The sequence below is a fragment of the Protopterus annectens genome, chromosome 2.part1, assembly GCF_019279795.1.
Source record: "Protopterus annectens isolate FY-2018-M chromosome 2.part1, PAN1.0, whole genome shotgun sequence".
In the NCBI taxonomy this organism is placed as follows: Eukaryota; Metazoa; Chordata; order Ceratodontiformes; family Protopteridae; genus Protopterus; species Protopterus annectens.
Genome location: NC_056729.1, coordinates 1,380,006,804 through 1,380,033,550, shown reverse-complemented (window position 1 = coordinate 1,380,033,550; position 26,747 = coordinate 1,380,006,804). Strand labels below are relative to the sequence as shown.

Sequence of the window (26,747 nt, the reverse complement as noted above, 5' to 3'; positions counted from 1 at the left end):
GTTTGGGATATACTTTTTTGAGGTACAGGCCAAAACTAGTGGGCTATGGCTGACCAAGTTTGCAGATGACGGTAAGCTGGGCAATATCATAAATTCCCCTAGTGACATGGACATCCTCCAAGAGGGTCTCACCCAAACAAATGACTAGTGCCAGAAACATGGCCTGAAGCTGAATACAAAAAAATGCATCATCATCCCCTTTGGGGAGAGTGACGTCCCCACAAATTATCACATTAATAGCAAGTCCTAAGCATGCAGTCAGTCGTGAGAGATTTGAGCACCCTGATTGCTAGCAATCTGACTTTTGACCACCATGTTGCTTCCATTGTACGGAAAGCTTTCGACATGGCCCACCTCATAAGTAAGGGTATCTCATCCAGGGACAAGGAGGTCATAACATCCCTGTATTCTTCCCTTATAAGGCCCATTATTGACTACAATGCCTCATTCGGCATGTACCTCGCAAAGCACATGTAGCAGCTGAAAAGACAACAGAGGCTTCTCACCAGGCGAATCCAGATCCTCAAAAATCTAACATACACAGATAGGCTAAAAGCCCTATCTCTCTACTCTGTTTCATACAGACTCCTCAGAGGTGACCTATGTCTGGCATTCAAGGCAATCTTGGACCCCGCCTTCATGGGACTGCTGCATATCTGTAAGTCAAGCTCCACTTGAGCAACCTGCACACACTGCCTCAACCTCGTCTGTGACATCAATAGGACTTGTTGGCTGGACAGATTTGTGTTCCAGAGACTCCCCCATCTGTGGAATAGACTCCCTCTCCACGTCAAGCAGAGTGCCTCTTTACCCCTTTTTAAGCACAGCCTGGGTAACTGGATGGGAAGTAGAAAATACATCCCTGGGATTCCACCCATGTCCCTACTGGACAGGGGCATTGGGTGCTGATGTGTCTATACATGGGCCAAACTCTTGTCAGGGTCAATAGCCTAGTACTTTCCTATGATCCTATGAAGAATAAATAGAAATATGCAACTGTGCATAACAAAAGCCTGAACCAAGTGGTAATTGCCAGACTGGGCTTTGCTATGTTCAGATGTCCTAAATGAGACACTTGAGAGCAGAGATAATTCAAGGGCTGAGGAAGTCAAACCATGGTATATGGACATGAAGGCAGTGGTCGAGGAGTAGATTAGAGGCTGCTTAAGTAATAAAGAAATTAGGCACCAAGTATAGAAAAGAATTGCTTTCAGCAAAGATACACTGTAGTTCAGTTTAGTACAGGCTTGACTGGTAAAATTTAAATTACTATACTTTCCTATGCAGAGTTAAAGCATTTATGTGAGCAATGTTACATAGTTAAATGATTTACAGTTCTTAAGGTGCTGCATGCAGAACTTGGAAAACAGTGGTTAATTATAAAGTTCAACTGTAAACTGCTGTTGCAGTAGCCTAAGTTATATTGGTTCTACCTAGCCCACCACCATAGTAAAACCTGTCTTCAACGCACACTAATTGTCTGGAGATCGAGAGGTGCTCCATATTACAAGTTAGAGCAAGAAAAGCACAGAGATTTCTTGTCATTGAACAGCAGTCAGTCCTTGTGGAACTGTTGAATATGTGGGGAAATAAGTCCCCTGTTGGAGAAAGTCTTCTACTAAGTTTATTTTTTCCTGAGGAAAACAGGCTTTTTCCTGCAGAAGTATGTAGTATTTTGCTGGGAAAATAATTTTATTTTCATACTGTCACTTCTCGTCAGGGGAGCATTTGTCTGAAAGCTTATGTGAACAGGTGTGTATAAAGTTCTATTTGTTTGACTTTTTCTTGCAGGTTGTGTAATTTTTATGTTTTAGGAGAAGGACATCATGCTTGTGCAGACTTTCAGTGCTTTTTCTTACCTGAAAACCCTCTTTTTCTGTTTTGAAACTTTACAGACTCCTTCAGGCTTGTCTTCCCATGTTTAGTGCTTCATCCTCAGCTGAACCTGACTGCAAGAAGAAGAAGAAAGTTGTCTGGGTGTTTGTGGTGTCAGGCTAGCTCTAGTTGTACCTCAGATGATGATGGGTGACTCTGCTGTGTCCAATCTTAGCTACTAAGACCAGTCATCTTTTTTCCCCTTTCCCTCTGGTGTAGCTTTTACAGCCACTAATAACTCTGGAATAAACACCTCTTCTATATCTATAGAGGAACCTTTTATGTGCAAGGGAAAATCACTCTTGCTCAAGTCTTGGGGGAAGGGGCAGGTGTTTTACCTAACAGCTGGAAAAAGGAGCCTGGGTCCTCGAGAGAGTATGTCTGATTTTGGTCACTGGTTTTCCAACGAATCTCACAAGAAAAGGAAAGAAAAAGCAAGAAGTATGGCTTTGCCTGTTTCTAGTTCCATGGACAGGAAATATTAACTGGTATTTGCTAGGAAGCTAATTTCTGGTTTTCTGCTCCTTTCCACTGCTGTGAAGAAAAGAAAAAAGGCATCCTCACTCTTTGAATGAAATTCAATCAGAAGACCAAGAATCAGAAGGTGAACATTATTATGCTTCAGGATTTTCTTCTCAACTTGAAGATTCTGAGGAAAGTGCTGATTCTGATTCCTCACCAAAAGATATTTCTTTTGCTGTAACTTTGGGACTGATTTTAAAAGACTTACTCTTGGTGTAAGAGACTTGCTTTACTGTAAGCCTGCTTTATAAATAGGCCTTACACTCAGAGCCAAATCCAGCACTAAGTGATCTAGACAGTTGCCTGCTGCCCATTGACTTGGAGGGAACCCACTGGGGAGGCTCTCACAACATTTAATTTTTAATTAAATAATTTTAAAAAATTACCTTTCTTTTTTAAGGACACATTCTGTGTCTGTGGCCTTTGCGTGAGTCTACACAGCAGCACACGGGGCTTAACGCTTATTGGAATTTCCACTTAGGGCTGCCATTTGATTTCTCAAACAAGCTTTGGAACTTTCACTTCTCCATGAACATTTTTCAAACACACTTTGGTGAAACTTTCATGAATCAGAGAACTGCTGCTGGTGCTGCTTCTTTGATGCCATCCTGCCATAGATCTGAAGAAGAAGAGCACTCCTTCAGCAGGCATTCATAGACCAGGAGATGGGGGGGGGGGGTTAAAATGCCCTAGTTAGAGATGGCAGGTTAGTTACTTAGCTTACTCACGCTCGAGCCCTGTACCTTGGCTACAGGAGACAAGAGCCTTAATCCTCTACAGAAACTACCAGACTGCTCACTTAGTCATCAGAGTTGGCTGAAGTGGGTAGTTTTTTTATTTTTTATTGGTTCATACATTTTGTTTCGCTTCTTAATGGAAATTCTCTTCAAAACTACAGGGGTGCATGGAATGTGAGCATCAAGAGAAGTGATGTTTACTGTTGTTCATACGAAGTCGGATTTCAATGTGCAACTGTTTTGTTTAGCAAATGTCCATCAATGTTTGTGCTGTAGAATTTCAAAGCAGTGTTAGTAGCACAGCAGATAGGATACTTGCCTTTGGTACAGAAGGCTGTGTGTTCTACTCCCACACCATGTAGATGGATTGCTGATACTCCATTGCACTTTAGGGGGGTGGGGGTGGATGTTGCACTCCTGAGTTTGTCATCCTTTGTATGAGATGTTAAACTGAGGCCTCATCTGTCTGAGGTATTGGTAGGTGCCATGAGACCAATTCCATCCACCTGTGCTGTTGAAAAGAGTAGGGGGAAGTTCCCCAGTGCCCTGGCCAAATTTTCCCTAGTAGCATACATACCACCAAGGTCTCCCCTAAAAAGACAGTACTAGCCTAGTGGGACTAACCTGGTCAGCAAAGGTTTAAAAGTTTTAAATTAAATCCATATCTCTGACTTCATTTCAAGAGTAAAAAAAAAGCACTAGGCATGCTGACAGTCTTGTGCAGTGTTTATGGTAACTGATGTGTGTGTGTGTTGGAGGGACAGTTAATGGCTGGGGGGTGGGGGAATGATCCATTCCCAGGCCTAGGGCCACATTTGACCAGGATCGGTTCTGCTTACACTGGAGTAATCCATACAGTGAGCGCAAGTCTTTTGGAGTCTGGTGTTTATCTAAAGTAAGAGTTTTTTTTTGTTTCCAGTGGGTTCAAAATGAAATCCCCATTACTCAGCAAAAATATTATGATTTGTTACAGCTGGATATTTAGAAATCAGCAACTGTTCCTCATGTTTATTTGGCTTTAGAGAATTTTTTTTTCATATATTGCAGTATACGGACAGTCAACCTCCTGTCCCTAGGGTTCAGGCTCACAAATATTTGTTTTCTAATCCTAAGTCAGATTCTTTAGTGATTTCCCTTTCCAAAACTGCTTCTACTAGAGAAATCGCTAATGCCAATCCCATTCCCACTGACAAGGTTGAGAAAGGGACAACCTTGCCAGTGTTAAAGCAGATTGTTTCTAGGTGGTTGTCTCATTCTATTTGTTTTTGTTATTCTAACCATCATAAACTACTTCCATGAAGGATTAGGACCCATTCCACTAGGGTCGTCTTTGGTGACTTTCTATAAAGGGGATGGACCCTAGGGTTGTTGCTTCTTTGGTGACATTTTAAAAAGGGTGGACTCTAGAAATATTCTAGAGGCACAACTTGGTCCTCTGTACATACCTTTACAAAACACTACAAACTGGATTCCTTTCCAGGTCCAGAACAGACTTTATTAAGACCATTCTCCAGGGTCCCTTAGATTTTTAGTTTTTCGTCCTTCATTTTAAGCTATGGTAATTTACCCAAATAGCTTAGGCTACTGCAACAGTGATCCAGTGCTGAACATAGTACAGTTGTGTAAGTTAACTTACCAGAGCAATAGATGTTCCAATAGATCGTGTTGCATTCCTTCAAACCCCTGTGTTTTTTGCTAATTTGTTTTACCAGGGTGTGGATGTATATACACTTGTGAATATATAGTCTTTTTTGTTGTGTTTCCTAGCATTTTTCATTTCAGGGCTCTTGCCTCCTTTTTTGAGTAAGAAAGTTCTGAGCTTTTCCCAATCTGTCTTTTTATATGGAGCTGCTGTCTTGCTTCAAACAGTTAGATCACATGCATTCTATATAAAGCCATCTTTACCTTTGAAAAGCTGTCCAGTGGCATTGGGGAAGGACCCATATAGCTCAGGCCACTGCAAAAATGATGTATTTTAACATCTACTGTTATCATAAGTTAATTTACACAAATGTGCTTTCTGCAAAGCGCTCACTATTCTTATCATTAGATTTGTCAATCTTGCGTAAATGCAGTTAATAACATTTAATTTCTAGACAAGGTATTTATACTGTCTTGTGCAGACGTCTTATAGGAAATACAGGCAAGCTTTTGATTTCTTGTAAATTCACTTAAAGTGTACGTGATGTCTGCAGTATTTGCTCAAAGTATAAGGTACATTTTTTAACAAATGCTGAACTTTTTCATATTAGTAGGCAATCACCTTTATTTGTTTGCTTTTCCTTTTCTGCTATCTTATAAAGGATAGAGATGAAGAAAAAGAAGCTCTGCTCCAAGAAGAGGTTTACCCAGGCCAAGAAGAACTCAGCAGTGATGCTCATATGGAAGGTAAAAGAAAACCATTGTTATTTCGGCCGTATGCATCAAACCTCATTCATCCTGATGATGTCCTGAAGGCTGTCCGTGCATTTGTTACCGAACACCAAAAGCAGAGGTGTGTAAAAGATTAACCACATGCTATGTCTTTTGCCTATTCATATCTTTGAAGTCTAGACATGTAGCACATTAATGAGACCATGCTGAAAAAGAAAATAATATAGATGAGAAGTAAATTCTGTCTATTGTTTCACCTGTTTGGACCTTCTCCCTGACACATTTTGTCTTTGTAACAAGCATAAAGCACTGACAGTGTGCCAATGTTTTTGAGACCAACATCCTTTTATTATGTCACCAGACCTATGAATACTGATTTCAAATTGTTATGGTTCCTAGATATGAATTGTTACTGGCAGTTGGCACAGAGGGTTAAGGCTGCGAACTGTAGCTCTTGTAGTCAGAGGTTTGATTCCCTCAGTCATCTTTGGCCTATTATGTGACCTTGAGCAACTCGGTTAACCTTGGAGCAACTGAGAAGTTGGATTAGGTTCCTCAATGGCCCTTTGGACTGCAAACCTAGTAACTGACCATGAACTTGTAAGCCAGTTTATTTGTGGAAATGATCCATATTTTGGGAAGCCAGCCTACATCTGTGATACCCAAAAGTGAAAATGCTTAATTTGCCCTCACTTGATTCCTGAATCCTGCAAGTCTTTCTTTGAGGGTCCCACTATAGCGGGTAACAGTTGATATCTCCAACCTATCATACGTTTTTTAGCACACTTAATTTAAAATCTCTAGCTCCAGTAGTTGCTATGCAGGAATCCTCTGTCTGTATGCACTGTAGTATCCCTCACTGAGTTAGAATAGCATATCAAGCCCGGTACTTTCCATTTTATTTTTCCCACGTTCAGATGTTGTTTCTAATTTTCATAAAGAAAATTACCACACTCCATACCAGAGATGAAAAAAATCTTCTAAGTGTGCTAGAATTGACAGATCACAAGATGGGACTCACATGGGAAGGGGCTTTACTGTCGAGAAAGGATACAATGTCTCCCCATATCAGAAATGCCAGAGATTCATCCCCATTAGACACCACAGCTAGAGAAAGAAACTGCAGGCCATCCTTGATCCCAGCAGGGCAACTGTGATGGAGAGGAGAAAGAGCAGGGATCAGCAAAATAGTTCCTTGCATGATCTCAAAACAGAAGTCGGAGAAGACAAATTAAGTGATCAAAAGTCCAGACAGCAGGCAAAGCCAGACATCTTCCATTCTGGCACTGATGTACCAAAGATCTGATATTCAAGCCAATTGCATGCTTGCTTCTCAGCTCATGACTCATACATTGTATGCATGTAAGCCTGCTTAGGCAGATGAGTCTGATGTGGCCAAGGAGTTTGTCTGTGAGACAGAAGTGGATAGTGATCTGTTGTTACTTGCATCCCTTCAAAAGGAAGGCCCTTTTGATTATGAAAGTAATTTGTGGACTTGCCATTAAGTCAGTCTTATTTTCCCTAAACAGAGGCTCAACTAATACCTGTGGAAGAATAATGAATCTGAGGTCATTCCTCTGTGAGTGTGTGTTGAAAATGTCATTTTTGCACTCTCTAAGCCCCCCCCCCCCAGACACTGTCACCAATTCCTAGAAAGAAAATGTCCTTCACAAACTTCCAGTGGGATTAGCATGTTGTACTCTGAAAACATCCTAGGGTGAACTCATGTTATTTTTTTTCAGTATGTCCCTAAGCCATATATCTAAGCACCCAATCATATTTCCGCTGGATGGGTAGCAAAAGCTGTTGGTTAGAAAAACATGTTATGTATGATTTTAAACCTCAAGATTCCAAATTATTTTTCTCACTTCTCATGGTCCCAGTCCTCCGTGGTGGATGAAGCACTAGAGAACTTGACAGAGCTGCCTGTTTCTGAAGCTAAAGAGTCTGAAAAAAAGACCCTAGCCTTGTCTTCTCACTGACTTTCATATTACTCACCACACTGCACACAGGTTCATTGGTTAGGAAAGGAAACTCAGGCACATACCTACAATAAGATGGCACAGTTGAGGCTTCCTTTTCGGGATGTGTTCCATCAGAACATTCAGAAAATCCCATTTGAAGAGGAGATCCTTTTTTTGAAGCTTCTCTAGAGATTGTTGAAGGGCTTCTAAATAAGAGTATGTAGGGTTCCTCCAGCTTCCGTATCAAGACTATCTTGTCCATTAAAAGGAGGGGGACCGTCACATATCAGAAGAAATAGCTAAAGTATCAAATAATGTTGCCTTTTCTGACATTCCTCCCAAATATCATAAAAGGCACACTTTGCAGGAGTCATGATTGCTGGCCAGAACTGCCTGTGGAAGTTCAGTTTTTTTGAGATTCCTCAACTTTGGAGTTCATTGTCAAGGAGAAAGTCAGTTTTGGACATGGTTGTAAAGATCACATTTTTAGAGCTCTTGGAATTGTTTGTCACATGTTCTTCTGACATACCAGTCAGGTCAGTCTTGGTAATGAAATAATGGTATATCACTGCTAACTTCTTTGCATGTATTTAAACACATTTTTAGCATCCTCAGTACAGAGAGGTGTTTACTACAGTTTCCCACACAGATGTTAAGGTGGAAAAAAAACCTCACATTGCTTGATCTTTGTACCTGCACACTTCCAAAAGTCATTGATGGCCTCTGGCTTATTGGTATTATTGTCTCTTATTGCAGCCATCATATTTCTTGATCTTTATGTCTGCATATTTCTAAGGGTTTTTTTTATTTGCCATCTGGTGTCTGTCTTTTGTTGGAAACAACCATTCCTGGAAAAGTACTTGCTGTTTTCTGCAAAGGAAAAGGTAGAACATTTCTTTACCATGGGGTCTATATTAGTTCAGATTAGGAGCTGTGCCCCCACCCCCCCAACTATATGTACCAACTCCGAGATTGCACTACAGTGGGGAAAAAGGGCAAATTTCCTTTTGTTGGCCAGCTAGTTCCTTTCCCTGTGTAAATCCTTCACTGATGTGAATGTTCACTGAAGTGAATGTCCGATGTTTTTTTTTGATGAACAGAGGTTTGCTGAAGTGAACCTTTGATGAGCTAATATAGAACCCTTTACCACGGATATTCTTCAAAGGAAAGCATAGAGCATATCCTTGCCTTTTGTCACGTTATTTCTCATACTACATAATATGGGAAGGTACAGGGTGGTATTCGTAATCCTGAGATTCATGTAAATACAAGGACAATCATTGAAAAGCAATTCTGTGTGTATATGCAAAGTGGCTAAGCAAGAATGAATGGCACTGATTATGGAAAATCTCAGTCCTGCACCAAAATGACCATAAGAGATTCACCTGTCTTCACTGGAGTAAAATGGGTTAAAACTGGTGTAATCTGCAGCAAAAGCTTTATGTACGAAAGTCTGGACGTTTTTTTTTTTTGGCTTCTTTGTTTATGTGCTAGAGTGCACAAGCCCGCACCACTTTTTCGAGATTATTTAAAACAACCTGGACTCAGTGAAGCAGAGCGCAACTATCCAGCAGTAAGCTAAAGGACTGTAACATTTTATTTACTGAATCTAAGGGTGTCATTTGTAAACACACTGATTGGTCTTTCATAAGGTTGGAAAGGGTGAAGATAAAAAGCTGGAATTTACAAGAGAGAAGACAAGGAGCACACGGAATGAAAACATGAAGAGAATTGCACTGGAGGAGGTGGAAGAGGAGAGGAACTATGTTTTGTGGGAAATAGACCCCTAAATTTTCCAAATTTTTATATAAAAGGAAAGTTGGGGAATAAATAAGGGAAGAAGGTATCAGTGAGGGGCCTTAGGAAATAGTTAAGGAGTTGAAACATAAAAGACAGGCAAGACAGATGGGAACAGTATGGTGGACCAACATTGGTGGGGAACACAGAAAATAAACATGACAGACAGATACAGTAGGGGAGGGGAAGAGGTCTAAAGCACAGTCCACAACTCATTTCATAGACCTCATCTATTCTTCCCTCCCCGATGGACCTTGAGAGGGGGACCCTAATGGTATGGAGGTAGAGGGTTACACTGGCTTGATTGTCGGAGCCAACTGAGTCAGCAAGTCTTACATCTTTGGGGGAGCAAATACTTCTTATACACGTCCCCGATGCTAGCTGTGTTGTCAGTTTTCCATGCTTCTGCTCACCACTAGGGCTTGTGGGGCTGAACCACCAGACTGACCCTGTGAAGACATCCATGAGTGGACAGGAGGAGGTAGTGAGCAGTTCCTCACCTGGGCGGCATGTAGCCAAGCTGCCTCTGTGATCTCTGGATGCAAGGAAAAAGGGAACATACAGGGGATTAAAAAATAAATCGCCAGAGAGAAAGAAATTTGGAGGTGAGAAGAACTCTGTTACTTCAGAAATGTACCATCTTATTTAATGAACCGAATAAACATTTACTTATTTAATTCTGAGACTGCTAAGTGCCCTTTTACTACTGACTTAATTCTTAGAGATTGTATTGATGTTAGTTGCCATTAATGCTTCATAACTTATATATGAACTACTCCTGTATTACTTTATAGATTACTAATGACAGTACTTATGAATACTTTATCAGTAAACATATATTTCAGTTTATGTTAAGTGTACTGTCTCTGTGCACTATATTGACAGTCATTTGTTTTGTATATCTCATCTGTCAATTTACACTACTAAACAGTTCATAGGTTGGTACTAGGCTATCTGCCCTAAGGCCTATGCAAGCATAGCCATAACAATTCCCTGGAATTTTTTCCCCACAATATTTACTTCTCTGGGTACCTGTCTAGCAGGGCGACTGACATGATCCCCGGGGTGAATTTCCTATCTCCCATCCAATCATCAAGGTTCCTTTTGAAGAGGGCCAATGAGGTGCTCTGCTTGATGTTTATGGACAGTCTATTCCAGAATATGGGGAGTCTCTGTGTCAGGAACCTATCTCTCCAACATGTTTTGTTCATTGTGATGATAAGGTTTAGATCCCTGGAGCGTGTGGCTCTGAGGGATTGTGATTTCTTTAAGTGGAGCATGTCCAACAGCTCAGGGTTTGACATGGCCTTGTATGTTAAGCAGAGATTGCCTCTGAGTAGACGATATGCCACAGAGTATAGCTGGAGTTTTTTTAGACGGTCAGCATATGGCATCTGCTTTAGGCCTGTGATTCTTTAGTGAGGTATTTCTGTGGCCTTTCCAGCTGTTGCAGATGTCTTGTGAGGTACATACCAAATGGGGCATTATACTCTGTAATGGGTCTAATGAGGGATGGGTACAGTGGGACAATGACCTCCTTTTTTCTGGATGAAAAGCCCTTAGTGATGAGGTGTGCCACGTAGAAGGATTTCCTGACTGTTGTGATGATGTAGTTATCGAAAGTGAGACCACTGTCCACTTGTGTCCCTAAGTCTCTCATCACACTTTCAATGCTTAGTGTGCTGCCACCTATGTGGTAGTTCATGGGTACATGTTTTTTTCCAAAGGGGATGATTATACATTTCTTGGCATTAAGCTTGAGCCAATGGCTCTGGCACCAGGCATCTGTTTCTGTAAGGCCCTTTTGTAGAATATCCACATAATTTGGGGATTCAGTAATGGCTCCCAGTTTGCAGTCATCTGCAAACTTTGTTAGCCAGAGTCCCTTAGTGTTGGCCTGTACTTCAGAGAAGTAGATGCCAAACAAGAGTGGTCCCAGGACTGTACCCTGAGGTATTCCACTTGTCACTTGTCTGTTGCTGGATTTGGAGTTGGCTACTTTTACAGTCTGGGTTCTGTCAGTAAACCAGTTGGCAACCCATCGAGTGGCGTAGGGATTTATGCCCAGCTTAGTAAGTTTATCTATGATTCCAGAGTGGGGGATGGTGTCGAAGGCCTTGGCGAGGTCCAGATTGGCTGTGTGGACCTCCTTACCCTCGTCCACAGCTCTGGAGACCGATTCAAAGAAGTCAGTCAGATTCAGGAGACAAGATCGGCCCTTCACAAACCCAAACTGGGTGGGGTCCAGTGTCTGGAGGTTGCCAATGTCTTTGTTTATAAGTTCCATGATAATGCGTTCCATGCCCTTGCAGATCAGGCTTGTCAGACTGATGGGACGGTATTTCCCGGGATTCAAGGTGGATCCTCCCTTGTGGATCGGGATAACTGTAGCTGTGTGCCACTCAGTGGGCACGGAGCCTGAGGTGAGGCTATGATTAAACATGACACTTAGGTGGGGTGCCAGTTCATTTTGTAGTTCATGTAGTACACAGCCTGGGATGTCATCTGGTCCCATGGATGCTGTATTCTTAGCTTTGGAGAGTGCTGTTTCTACCTGTGTGGCTGTGATTATCGGAATTTGGCAATGTTTTGGTATTCAGATGGGCCCTTTAGGGGGTGAGAGGGGAGTGAAGTTGGCACTAAATCGATCTGCCAGGATATTGGCAATATCCTTGGGATCAGTATATTTAATGCCATTCTGTTGTAGCTCAGAGCAGATCTGAGCATTGCCATTTAGATTCTTGACATAACTATAGAATGCCTTGTGGTTGTCTTTGGAATCTTTGGCAATTTTATTTTTGTAACTAGCTTTTGAGGATTTTATGAAGGATCTCAGCTTCTTACTTAGGCTGAGAGGGAGTTTTTTGCATCCTGGGATTTTCCTCTTTTCTGCAGCAGTTTCTTCCTTCTGTTGTATAGTGTGTTTATAGCAGGGGACCACCAGATTGGCTTCCTTTTTTTGGAGAAGAGCATCTTGGTTCTATTTGGGATGGCACGAGTCATGCATGAGTGGATGTGCTCGTACAGTGCCTTAGTGTAGGATTCTGCAGTAGAACTTCCAGATCCCGTCTGCGTGGGTGTTGTGAAGTTTGTCACTTCTGACTTCAGTAGCATGAAGTTGGCTTTGGAGAAGTTTTTTAAGGAGGTTTCCTTACTGGGGTGTGGGTGTGGGATGTGGATGTCAAGGGCGATTTGCTTATGGTCAGACCTGACCAATGAGGGGGTGACCACTGGTGTGGAGCATCTATCTCCCATGTTGGTAATGACCAGGTCTAGGATATTGGCGCCCCTGGTGGGACAATGGATCAGTTGATCCAGGGCGTTGGAATTTATGCATTCCAGGAACCGTTGGGAAAAGAGTTGGTACCTGAGTAGTTTTCCCAATTAATGGCAGGGTAGTTGAAATCACCTAGTATTAGGGTGTTTGGTTGTATCTTAATATTTTCCAGTATGTTTAGGAAGGTGTAGTGAGAATCTTGGGGTATGGTGGGGGTTATGTAGCAGGAGGATTATGTTGGTGTCTGTATTCCACCAAAACTGCTGTTTTGGAGCTTAAGAAAATTTGGGGAGAAATAATCAGCTTTCAGCAGGGAGTATTAGTTATAAGTGGGAAATGTAACAAGGATGTATCAAGGGACCTAGAAAGGAAAATATAACAAAAGTGGGTAGATTTCTGAAGAAATTTATAAAAAAAAAATTGGTATTGAAGATGTGAAGTCACTAGTTGGAACTCTGACAGAATGTACATATTATTCCCCAAGGTACAGTAACTGGGCTAGACTAGGTAGAAATTATGTTTCACGGGAACATTTGCATTTAATTGAAAGCTGTGACACACATACAATAACTGTTTCAGATCATGCAGCAATAAAAACTAAGATAAAATGCAGGATAATGAAGTAAAAATGAGACACTAGCACTTTCCCACCCATCTATTAAAAGAGAAGAATTTAAGGAATGGGTAGTAGAAATTGTTTGAGAGTTATTGGGGAATATAGAAATATCTTCAAAAGTTATAGATAGTGAATGGGATAAAATTAAAATGGAGTTTAAAAACAGGGTAGAAATAAAATAGAGATATCATTAAAATGTAATAGAAGTTACAAAGAGGGGCTGACAAAGTTTAAAGTATTGTAGAATAAGGGAAAGCTCACACATCAAGAAGAGGCACAGATGCAGATTACTAAAGAGAAAGTAAGGGAGTATCTGCTAATAAAGATGACTTTAGAAAGATGCTGTCAAGCAGTTATTTTTGATAACTCCAGAACAAAAAAGTTTTAGGACAATGATTTAGGCAGCAGAAATTAGAAAGGGCTGTTGCCAAACTTAGAGCGCCTATAACAAGAAAAATAACCAGAGATCATATGGAGCAATTAGAGGTATTTCTGAAGTTTAATGAAAGTTTGCATAAAGGAGAGAAATGTGGAAATCAAGAAAGAACGCACACAGAAATATTTATGGAAGACCTGTCCATTTTTTTATGTTGGTAAAAGAGAGGACACTGTAGGAAAGAGTATATGAACATTGCTGTGATATTTCTAAAAAGAACCCAATAATGCATTATACAAACATTCTGAGGCATGCAAAGAATTCAAAAAGTTTGTTTTTCCTATTTTAGAAATAATTCTTTCAGACCCCAGGGTTGGAGCATGGGATAATGCAACCACCTTTCCAGGGTTAAATGAATATATATATATATATATATATCTCAAGCTCCTGTTCTCAATATTTGAACAGCTAAATTGTGATTGTGCTAGTTTAACATGTACATTGATTACCAGTGTTGATATTGTTATCAGTTATTTATTTATTACTATCTTGAGTTAACGACATGGTTGGTGTATTTAATGTTTGTATACAGATTGATTGCATATTTTATAGGACACTTAGACTTTTTTTATAACATTCAAGATGGGTTTCAAATGATCATTATTCAGTAGATTCTGTGCATGTTTCTAGTTTATTGTACACAATTTGCTACAGGGCTGTAATGGATAGAAAGTGTAAATTTTTAGAGTTGTAGAATATATTGGTTGATCATGAAAATGTTGTAGATAGGTTCTTTTTTGAAGTTCAGTTATATGTTTTATATAGTTGCACCTTTAAGGATGTCATGTTTAAAAGTTCAGAGTTATATACTAGGCTAATGATCACCATGCATTCCAACCTAGTTGTGCCCATATGTATCATGAACATTTATTTGGAGGGGGTATTTTAGTTTAGGCATTGCTGTCTGCCTCTGTCTGTCAGAGGTATTGGGGGGGGGGGGGCTGGGCTGAATTTCTGGTTTTCTATACATTGGTTAAAGGTATGCTTAAGTAAGGTTAAGGATGGTCTCTACTTCACATGGATAGGGAGCCTGTTCCAGAGCATGGGGATCTTGTGAGACACATATCTGTTTTGCCAATATGTCTTATTTATGTCACTAGCAAAACTTAATACTTGGATCTAGAGATTCTAATGCTGTTCATTTTGCAGATGTATAAAAGATCTATCAGAGCTGGATGCAGAGACGCCTTGTGTGCCAGGCATAGATCACCTCTGGTAACCTGTAGAAGACAGTATGAATGTAGGGCTTTAAGGTGATCCATACAGGACAGTGTGTTTATACCCTGAATTCTCCTGGTAAGGAACTTTTGTAGGCATTCCAGCTGTTGCATACATGTCAAAGGGGGAATTATACTTAATGATGAGTCTGATACGGGCTGAATAAAGTTGCACTGTGGCTTTCTTGGCCTGGATGCCGTGCTGTTATGTATAAGTTGGGTGGAATAGAATGATTTTCTTACTACCTTGGCCACATGTTGGTCAAATTGACATTTAACTGTCTACATATGTTCCCAGATCCCTGATTACCGGGTCAACTCTTGGGGGTGTCTTATCAGTGGAGCAATGAGCCTTGGTGGCGGTTTTCCGAAAGGAACTGTAATGGATTTCTTGTCATTTATCTAACAATGTATTTACTCTGTTAACTTCCTTGGAGCTTTTCTCCCCAGGACTCCACTGAAAATGGGCACTTTGTGTCCAGTTGGATTTATCCTGGTAAAATAATATTAAAATAAAGTAAAATAAATAATAATAAAATAATTGAGTTTTAGTCTGTGATTTTGGTACCAGTCATTTGTGTTAAACCCTCTTGTAAGTTGTTTGTGTCATAGGGAAACCTCTGATATTAGTCATCTGTGAACTTGGATAGGCAAAGGCCTTTTACATTAGCCTTTACCTGCAAGAAGTAGTTGCCAAATAGTAGTGGTCCCAGCATAGAGCCCTGAGGTACCCTGTGGTGACCAGTCTCTTAGTGAAGGTGAAATCACCAGTCCTGTATTTCAGTGTCCTGTCTGCGAGCCAGCTGGCAATCCAGGAAAATGTTATAGGTGTTTATGTCCAGGTCAGTGAGTTTGTCACCTACACCCAAGTGGGATATTGTATTGAATGCCTTAGCCAGGTACATATAAGTAGTATGCACTGTTTTCCTCTCATCCATTGCCTTGGTGACCATCTCAAAGAAGTCTTTAGGTTTAGTAAGCATGACCTTGCCTTGGCAAATCCACACTGACTTTAGTCCACTGTCCGAAGGTTGCCTATGTCTTTGTTGATCATTTCCATGATACTTTGTTCCATGACTTTGCATATTAGATTAGTCAGACTAATAGGCCTGTAGTTTCCAGGGTCATTTAATGATACACTCTTGTGAAGTGTGATAACCGTTGCAGTCCTCCATTCTCATGGTACATATCCTGTTTTGGGGCTGTAGTTGAAAAGTGACTCAAGTGGTCCTGATAGGTCATGTTTCAAGCTGTTTAGGAGACATCTGGGATATTGTCAGGGCCCACTGAGGTTGTGTTTTTGAGTTTGAGTGCCTTCTGGACCTGCTCCCTGTTAGTAGTTGTGGGGTGTTATGCTAGTAGGTATTTCTTGGAGAGGTAGGGGGTAGTTGAGGGGTGAAGTTTGAGCTGAATTTGTCAGCCAGAAATTCATTATGTCGCTCAGCTCAGTGAAGGTGGCCCCAATAACATCCAGTTTGGCACACTGATGTGTGCCACTTTTGAGGTTTTGGACAAAGCTGGTGAAGGCCGTGTGGCTGTTTTTAGTCTGTGAGGCTGTCTCAACCTTGTAATTGGTCTTGTTGGATTCAGTTAACCATCTTTGTTTCCTGGTTAGTTTAGAGAGCTCCTCTCATTATGGGAGTTGCTGATGTTCATCGTGTTACCCTGCTGCGGTCATCATACTTGGGTTATCCTGCTGTCAGGCGGTCCCGCAGTCGGCCTGAATTCCAAAGTCTTGGTCTGGTGTCAGTTGCTGTCGCTTCTTCCCTGACGTCATTGCGCCAGGGGTATATAAGAGGCATCCGATGCCATTTTCTTCAGTCTTTCTTGCCGCGCGGTGCCCGAAGCAGAAGCAGTTCGCAAGTGCCGGTCGGCCGACACCTGAGATTTTCAATTTGAATTTCAGTCCGAAGTCTTCAATAAAGCTAAGTACCCCATTGGGGAACCTTTTCTTGCCTCAGTCCAATGTCAGAAAAAGTTAACAATTGCATTTCTTGTGGGAAGCAAATGCCTCCTAAGGACTTCCATTCCTATTGCATTCCTTGCCTAGGCCCAGACCACGACGTCACAGGTTGTTGGTTTTGTGCTAGGTTTAATAAACGAACTATCAAACGCCGTTTTGACTTCGCACGACACTACTTTGGTAGGAAATTTAATTATATCATGCCATCGGAGCAGCCGACGACTGGCATGCATAAAAAACGCAAGGATTAAGACAGGCAGCCTAGGAACAGGCCAGACTCCGAGACCTCTGCTGGGCCTGTCGCCGGTTCTCCGGTTTTCAGTGAGGCACCTACGCAGCCCCTGACGACCGCAGAACTGGAACCCCAGACAGCTGCGGATTCTCAAGCGGAGTCTACTAGGCTGACGCAGCCATCTTCATTAGGCCCTTCCGACACCGGAGCAGAAGTAGACCCCGGTGCAGTGGAAACACCTTCGGTTGCAGAAGGTGTCTTCAGACCGACTACACTCACCATTAAATCTTATGCTAAGCTTAAAACTCCTTTAAAACCAAAGAAGACTGTACATCAGTCTACAGTTCAAGGCCCCATGCCTAAGAAACAGATGCTTAAAATGGTCGAAGACTTGATTACCCTAATCAGGGGTTCCCATCCCCCTCCAGATAAAAAACCAAGACAAGAGGAGGATTATGCTTCCTCTGACTAGGCTTCATTTTCCTCAGACTATTCTGAGGAACAAGATTGCACTTTTCAACCTTATGAAGACTGATGCTGAAGACTCTATTCCCTCAGCATCTCCCCCTGAAGACTACTCCTTTGGGGAAACTTTACATACCATAAGGGAACATTTCCACTGGGAAGGCCAGGACTACTCTGATTCTAAGAAAAGGCTCCGAGAGTTTCTTTTACTACCCCCAGCACAGACCTCTTGCTATCCCTCCAGTTTTAGATAATTGTGGATGATGTTTACTTGGAGTCTAGTCTAAATCCAGACTCTCTACCTCCTGCTCCAGCCAAACCAGACAGATACTACAGAGTACCTGACTCACACAACTCCCTTTATAAAAGCCCTGTGGCTGACCCAGAAACAATTTCCCAGGGTCCTAAGGGAGCTAAAGCATCTCTGGCTAAAAATCCTGTGCCCTCTGAAAGGGATTCCAGAGCCCTCGATAGATGGGGAAAGAGAATATACACCTCAGCTACTCTGGCTATGAGAGCATTAAATTGTCAGTTTCACAAGCTGAAATATCAGCAATTCCTAATGTCTCAATTAAAACAAAAAATGTGCACACATACTGAACAGTCTGAATTCAAGGAAATGCAGGATCTGTTGCATGCAGCTGAACATGTGGGCAAACATACTTTACAATGTGGATTTGATTCATTGGAAGCTTCCTGTAGAGCAGCTGTTACTGGCTCTGTTATACGTAGACATGCTTGGTTAAAAGAACAAACCCTTCCTGATCATGTTAAAGCAAAATTATTGGATGCACCTTTACAACAGGATGTATTATTTGGTGTCAAAGCAGAAGAGGTTTTAAAGAAAATGGAGGATAAGGCAAAGTCTATGCAGGCGGTCTAGGATTTTTTGCAGGTACAACACCCTCGTTTTAGCAGAAGTTGGCCAACTAAAAACTGGTCCTTTCCAGCTTCTGACAGATCACAGAGGCAAATACAGATGCCCAAGGGGCAGAGGTCAGTCACAAGGCCCTTACAAACCTCGCCAATGGGGTACTGCTACCCAGAAAAGAGGAGAAGATAGGCCCCAAGCTAGCAGAAGACAAACACAATGACTCAGTCCTCAAACTACCAAGCAAATCTCTCCTGGCAGCTCCCTTGGGAGGAAAATTATCATTTTTTGCAGACAACTGGCACATCATCACAAAAGACAAATGGGTCCTAAACATTGTCTCTCAAGGATACAGATTCCCCTTTCATACCTTACCAAGGAATAAAGGAATGCCAAACCTGCCACCAAATCAATGGGCAGAGACACAAAAACAAATTACAGCTCTCATGGACATGAGATCCATTCAACAGGTACCTACACAGGAGCAAGGACAAGGATTTTACTCAAGACTCTTTCTAGTCCCAAGAAAGGACAAAGCATGGAGACCCATTCTGGATCTTTCAATTCTGAACACCTATCTGCAAGTACCAAAATTCAAAATGCTAACACTGCAGCAGCTTCTTCTCTTGCTGGGCAAGAATGCTTGGCTGGTAACGTTGGACCTCAAGGAGGCATACCTGCATGTCCCTATCAGACAAAATTGCAGAAGATACCTCCGCTTCATTGCAGGTTCAACGCATTATCAATTCTCTGCACTGCCCTTTGGTTATCTACTGCACCCAGGGTCTTCACAAAATGCCTGGCACCAGTAATTGCATTCTGCAGACAAAGAGGAATTCAAAGATACCCATACCTGGACGACTGCCTTATTCAAGCAGAAAGCAAGGACATTCTTTTAAAGCATCTGGCATTTGTCAAACACCTTCTAAGTTGCGTAGGGTACACAGTAAACAAAAAGAAATCAAAACTAGTGCCCTCACAAAACATAATATTCCTGGGTGCCAGCTTGAATACAACGGCCCAGATGGCTTGTCTCACGCCAGACAAGCAACAACAGCTGATGCAATATTTCAAAATAATGGCAACAAAGACCCAACTCCCTGCAAGAAAAATTCTGCAGGCCTTGGGATTCATGGCATCTTGCATACTACTAATACCATTTGCAAAACTGCATATGAGGAAATTACAATGGTACCTGAAAAGCGTATGGACTTAGCACAGCCACAGCTTGGAAACAATGATACCACTCATTCCCTGCCTTCAACGGGAGTTTCTATGGTGGGCACAGGCATGTCACCTCAACAAGGGTCAGCCTTTCACCTTACCCACAGCCAGGCAAACTTTGACAACAGATGCATCGGACTATGCCTGGGGAGCACACATGGCAGGACAGTGCATTCAGGGCAAATGGACTACAGATCAGAGGCATCTGCATATCAATCAAAAAGAAATGCTAGCAGTACAGAATGCCCTAACAGCTTTCAAGGACCTCTTGCACCCAGGACAACTAACAATAAAGAAGGACAATACCACAGTAATGTGGTACATAAGCAAGGGGGCACACATTCCTACCCTCTATGCAGGCAAGCAATGACCTTGTGGAACACTGCACTGTCTTACCAGGTTCAATTACAAGCACAATTCCTGCCAGGAAAGAACACATTGGCAGGCGACCTAAGCAGAAACATCATGGATCCACATGAGTGGAAACTAGATCCACAAGTATTTGCAATGATAGCTCAAAAATGGGGACTCCCAGACATACATCTGTTTGCAAGCCCCCAAAACTACCAACTTCAAAAATTTTGCACAAGGACATTCCATCCACAAGCATGGAAAGTGGACGCCCTCTCATTCAGTTGGAAAACATTAACAGTGTATGCCTTTCCTCCACTGCCTCTTCCGGCAAAGGTACTGCTGAAAGTCAGATTAGAGAGACCACAAATTATACTCATTGCACCAGACTGGCCACACCAGCATTGGTATCCAATTCTAAGGAACATGGCCCACGGCCCACCATGGATTTTACCACAAATTCCTCACCTGCTCACCCAGCGAGACAATCAGATTCTACACAGCCAGCTCAAGACTTTAAACCTGACTGCATGGCAAATTACATAAACAACCAGCCAACACCTATATCCAAAACAGTTATGGATGTCATTCTGGAGGCCAGGAGGCCCAGCACCAGGAAAACCTATTCTGACAAATGGAAAAGATTTTGCGCCTGTAACCAGGCTAAAGGCCAAGATTGAACCAGCTTTTTCGGCTGATTTAACATTTCTTTCATGGAAAACTGCCCGGCTACTAGCAATAACCTCAGCTAGAAGAGTCTCAGAGCTACAGGCACTAATGGCAGTGGAGCCTTTCCTCATTTTTCATCAAGACAGAGTCTCTCTATGAACTACCCCTTCCTTTATGCCAAAGGTGGTATCCAGTTTGGCCCTAAACCAAACCATTCATTTGCCCACCTTTTTCCCAAAACCCCAGAACAAAGGAGAAAGACTCCTGCACTTTTTGGACATTCACAGGCAATTACGTTACTACTTGGATAAAACTAAGGCTTTCAGAAAATCTGACCAGCTCTTTGTAGCCTATGCTACAGGATCACAAGGAAAAGCTATCTCAAAACAGACCATTTCTAAATGGATAGGGCATTGCATACGTTTCTGCTACACGCATCATTGGAAACCAGTACCTGCTAACATTAGGTCCCACTCCACCAGGGCTACAGCTACATCAGCAGCCTTTCTCAGGGGAGTGCCAACCAAGGATATTCTGGAAGCTGCAACTTGGAGTTCAGTGCACACCTTCACCAAACACTGTCACTTACCTCTATATTCTAAGACTAGAGCTGGTTTGGCCACTGCAGTTTTGCAGGGCCTACTAGCTTCTTCTAACCCTGTTTAACTCCACCTCCCATCCTTAGCTTTGGGATTCAACCCAAGTGTGATGACTGCAGCAGGGTAACACGATGAGCATAGTACAGTTTTGTACCTACCATAAATGTAGATGTTCGAGTGTTCACCCTGCTGCAGTCCAGGTTACCCTCCCTCCATCCCCTCTGAACTAGCTGACCTTATTTATACCACTCTATCCTATACAACCTCTGTGGTGTATTTGCTTGTGCCTAAAGGTATTGTTTTATTTTTATCTAGCTATATATATATATATATATATATATATATATATATATATATATATATATATATATATATATATATATATATATATATATTTTGCCTACCTATTGGGGGCACCTGACATCTGGGGCAAGAAAAACTGAAGAAAATGGCGTTGGATGCCTCTTATATACCCCTGGCGCAATGACGTCAGGGAAGAAGCGACAGCAAATGACGCCAGACCAAGACTTTGGAATTCAGGCCAACTGCGGGACCGCCTGATGGCAGGATAACCCAAGTATGATGACTGCAGCAGGGTGAACACTCGAACATCTACATTTATGGTAGGTACAAAACTGTACTTTCCTGATCTTAACCTTGACTTTTTCTTTTCTGTTATATACCCTATTAAGGTCAGGATTCCACCAGTGTCTTTTTAAGTGTTTGTTTTGGGCTTACTTTAGTTCTAACACTAGCCTCTATACAGCCATGTACATGGTTGTACAAGGTCTTTGTGAACAATTCCACATAGGTTGTTATGAACTTTGGTTTGGGGGGCATTGAATTTTGATAAATTATCACTTAATAGGGTGTAGTTTGCTTTGGAATAGTTTCCAACTTTTACATGGTTTGCTGGGGTTACTCAGCTGATTTTTATTTTGAAGGAGACCATTTTGTGATATGACCTCACCAGAGAAGAGGTGATACAGGGGGGTGGGGGTGCAGTACTTTTCCATAATGGTGAGTATGTTTAAGCCTCTGGTGAATGTGCGCACTATCCGGTCAAGAGTATTTGTGTTAATAAAGTCCAGGAATAGCTTGCCTGCAAGTATGAGGCAGTGTATGTTTCCCAGTCTATAGAGGGGTAGTTGAAGTGTCCCATGAATTGGGTATTTGGTTTAATGGTATATGTCTCCAGTAGGTCTAGGTATGAGCTATGTGATACTAAGGATATAAGTGGTGACCTATAGCTAGCTAGGATATGTTATGGGACTTAGACTATAGTGATTTGCACATGGATAAATTCCAGGGTATTTTCCTGTTTAACAAAGTAGAGTTATGTTTGTTGCTAATATAGACTGAGACTCCTCCACCTTTCTCCCTGTCTGTGCAGCTGATCGTCTAATTGTTTGGGAGGCATTGAAGCTTTGCACTACCAGAGTACTTTCTGCCGATTTAAACCATGAATCAGTAATGGTACAGATGTCTATAGTCTCCAGAGTGTGGAGTTTGTTATTTACACTCCTAGCATTGATCCATAAAACCTTAAGGTTTCTGTGGGTTTTTATTTGCTACGTCAGTAAGTTTGTCAGTTTGGCATTGTCTGAAAAAGGCTCTAAGGGAATGGATATAGTTTTAGCCAATAATCAGAAGCCTAGAGAAGACAGGTGCAGACCATCCTTTGCAAAGCAACATGGTCTGTTAACCATGTGCTGTCAGGCTAACAAATATTGAATCCCCCTCGAAAGACATCAGAAATTAAGTCAGTTATTAAAGTCAGTCATCTTTGGTTCTTACTGTGGCATCATCCTTGGTGAAGGTAGAATGTTGCTCAATGCAAGGCATGTACCAGCCTGAAACACATATTCATAGAGATCAACAATGTCTCTTCCTATAGTTCATTGAAATACATCTCAAATCATTAACGCCCACATGGACTATGATAATGTCATGCTGGCACCTGTGGTGTAGTGACTTGAGTGCGTGTGCAACTAACTATTATCTTCTTCTTGTTCATTCTGGTGAGTGGGGACATCTGTGTGTGTACAATGGAGTCCTCTGTGACAAGAGTGCTGGGTAATGTGTTTGCTTGCCTTATGGGCTTTGCTCTTGGTACTACTTTGGGTGTAACCATATGTGTAGTGTTTGCTGTGGCTTTTGGAGAGTGCTTTACAGATTTCTGAGGATAAGTGTAACTCTTTACAGCCTTAGGAGGTCTTTGAGCTTTAGGAAGACCTCAGCATAGGTTGCTTTATATGTGTGGTGGATGTAGTGTGTGTGTTCTTTGACAACTTTATATGCAAGATTTTTGCCTCCATTGAAAATGCGTATGTGGATCTCTCGCATATTGAATTTTTTTAAGGATTACTTGGTTGTTTGTAAACATGAGACAGTTGCTACTTTTTCTCAGGATGACCTTATCTATCAAGTTGGCTACTCTGACATTTGGAAATTGCATATCCATGTTGTCTGGACCTTTATTTGGGTGGACTATTATAGGTTGCAGACTAAGTTATAAAGAGGTCTCCTTTGGTGGTCTCTGGGGTTTGGCACTACACTAGCGTAGATTGTACCTTAGCAAAATGTTCACAGTTTGATAGTAGTACTGTTTAATGTACAAACTAGCTGCATCTAAGTGTGTCTCCAGGTTCAGGCACCTTGGCAGCAATACATTTCCCAGTGGTACAGTTGGTTGGGGGCATGTGGCTGAAGTGGCATTCAGTGGCAGAGAAATGTGGCTGTTGTGAATTTCCTGTGGGCAAACAGAAACATTCACTGCCATGATCACAGCTTTAATAACCAAGTGCATGGGGGTAGAAGAAGTATATGCTTATGTAACTACAACATGTACAAGTGTGCTACAGCACTGAAGAAATCTTGCATGATACTGTAGTTACATTTATGCTTCTGTATGCATTTTAGGTAATGTTCCCTAGATGTTGTGAAGGAGGGTAGTGGTCCACACACAGATACAAGTTATAAATGCGCTGCCCATTGTGCACTGCATTTTTACTGCCACAGACATGTCTACTGGTTAACCTGCTATACTGCTTTGGGACCATGGACATTAATTTCCCTCTGTGCATTTGGTTATTGACGTTATGGGTATGGCACTGCATTCTTATTTTTGCCCACAAGGATTTCACAACAGCCATATTTCACTGCAGCTGAATGTCATTTCAGCCAGTTGTTCCTAATCAAATGTACAACAGGGAAATGTCTTGCTGCCTAAGTGCCTGAACTCCTTGTCTCCGCCCAATAGCTTTGTTTTAGCCACACTAACTTACACATTTCAGTTCTAAGAGAAGTTTTATAGATACCATTTCCTTTCTAGGCATTTGTGTCTGTACAAGGTACTGCTAACCTCTGTGTAATAACACCAAGAAAGATTGCTTGTAAGTGTAATGCTACAACAAAATGTAAACTATCTTAACAAGGTAATTGCAAGTAGTGTAACCTTTAAAACGATTTAAATGCAAAATCACCAAATAAAGCAAAAATAAAGCAGTAGCAGTCTAAATGGGTAACTGAAGTGTAAAACAATAAAGTAAATCTCTTATCTGCCAGTGATGAAGCAGGATTAACTTAGGATCCCTTCCGAATAAACCTCTTTATCTGCCAGTGATGAAGCAGGATTTACTCAGGATCCCTTCCGAGTGTAGATATGGTGCCATGGGAAAATGATGAGGACGCATTCTGTAGTAAGGGAGGTGTACTGAAGTGCAGTACAGTATATAGTTTTACTGGCTGGGCAGCTGGCTTGCCTGGGCACTTAGTATTATGGATATATTGGATCATAGTAAGTTACGACGCTAATGGCACTAGGGCTCTTACAAGCCTAGCCAAGTTCTGCCGTTGTTTCCACGATCAGCACCTGTTCCCCCTGTCCAAGAGAGACACAGTTGGGACACCCGGGGTGAATTTACGGTTACTCATCCAATTGTCCAGATTGCGCTTGAAGAGGGCCAAAGAGATGCTCTGCACAGGTGCGGTAACCTCTGGAAGACAAATCTGTTCCTCCAGCAGGTTCTGTTAATGTCACATACCAGGTTAAAGTCTTTTGAGCAAGTAACCCATAACTGATTGCTTTAAATGTAAGGCAGAGATCACCTCTGAGTAGTCTGTATGAAATGAAGTAAAGTGACAGTGAATGTGAAGTTGTTCAATCTCGCCATTTGTTCTTTACACGTGGGTTCGAGTCGGCCGCTTTCAAGGCTCAAGATCTTTGGGTTAGCTCGAGGCACAGTCCCTATCCCATAATGCTCTCCTACCAACCCCAGATCTAGTTTGCCGCTGCAACAGATCGCACGATCTTCGGAGGAAGCTCGGGCCAGTAACCTTCTTTTTTATCGTAAAAGAATTTAAAATTACTTATTAGACTATCAGGGATCTGATATTTGTGAGACTTCTCATATTTCTTGTAATTGGTGTTCAGTGAGTTAACTGGAAATTATATTTTTGTCTTTTAATTTGGAGCGGTTGCTCTTAGGCATTTAGCCTTTCTTGAGTTGCATTTACTTGACAGGGCTCTGTCAAATTTAATTCCCTATCCCCTTATTTTTCATAGAATTATTGTATTTGAACGTTTTTGTGTCACCTCGAAGGGGTCGCATTATTCTCGTAGTCATTGCAGTTCAGGGATCTGAACTTTCTAAGGAGTTCTGTGTTTTCGACTTTTTTGATATTGTTATCAGGGATCTGATATTTGTGTGTAATTTCTGTTTATAATGTTTGAGAAACAAAAATCTGGATTTAAAAGGTGTGACTGTGGACAGATGCCCATCACCGATAACCACGTTTCTTGTGTGTACTGCTTGGGCCCAGTACATTTGCAAGAAGATTGTTCTATCTGCCATTCCTTCAGTGGCAGGGTTTTATTAGAGAGGCGAAGGGAATTGGTCATTAGAGGGCTGTTGAAGCCAGATTTTCAAGAAGCATTAGACAAGACTGACCAGACCTCCAAGTCCTCAAAGGGGTCGAAGTCTTCTAAGGTGTCATCGGAGCACAAGTCTTCTGTTCCGAGCACCTCTGAGAAGACTCAGTCACCGGCTCCGCAGCCTTTGGAGCCGTGCACCGAAATCTTACCTCGGAACCAAATCATTGTGTTGGAGCCAGTGTTGGAAGTTTTAAAGTCCCCGATCCTTAAGTCAGTGGCTTCTTCGGCTCCTTCGACCCATTCTTCTGGTACCCTTTCCAACATTGATGTGGACCGCGTGGTGCAGAGACACTTGGTGAACCTGGCCCTGGCCAAATTGCTTTCAGCTTCGACCCAGTTGGCTTCGAAGCCTACGACTCCCCCCCCCCCCACCGCAATTTCTGCTCTTCCTCCAAGGCCAGTTGAGCCTTCAGAGCCGAAAAGAAAGGATCTGATAGTGGTGGAACCCTCGGAGCTGAGGCCTGTTCCAGTGCCCTTGGCCCCATCGACCTTGACTTCTTTGGTTCCGATCGAAGAGTCTCGGAGCCGACACTCTCTCTCTGGTTCCGGGGGAGAGAGTTGAATTGATGCTTCAGTTCCGACTCTCCCTCTCGGGGCTTCAGCGCAGATTAGCTCGGTTCTGT

General features: G+C 42.0%; 1 protein-coding gene across 2 annotated transcripts in view; it reads left to right on the top strand.

Annotated features, from left to right (window-relative positions):
• DRC1 (dynein regulatory complex subunit 1) overlaps positions 1-26,747 on the top strand; it is a 2,270,880-nt gene that overhangs the window by 1,722,254 nt on the left and 521,879 nt on the right. For both annotated transcript variants that reach the window (XM_044062852.1, XM_044062853.1), the window contains one exon: positions 5,438-5,628. In XM_044062852.1, the coding sequence (XP_043918787.1) occupies positions 5,438-5,628 (191 nt within the window). The remainder of the gene's footprint in view (positions 1-5,437; positions 5,629-26,747) is intronic.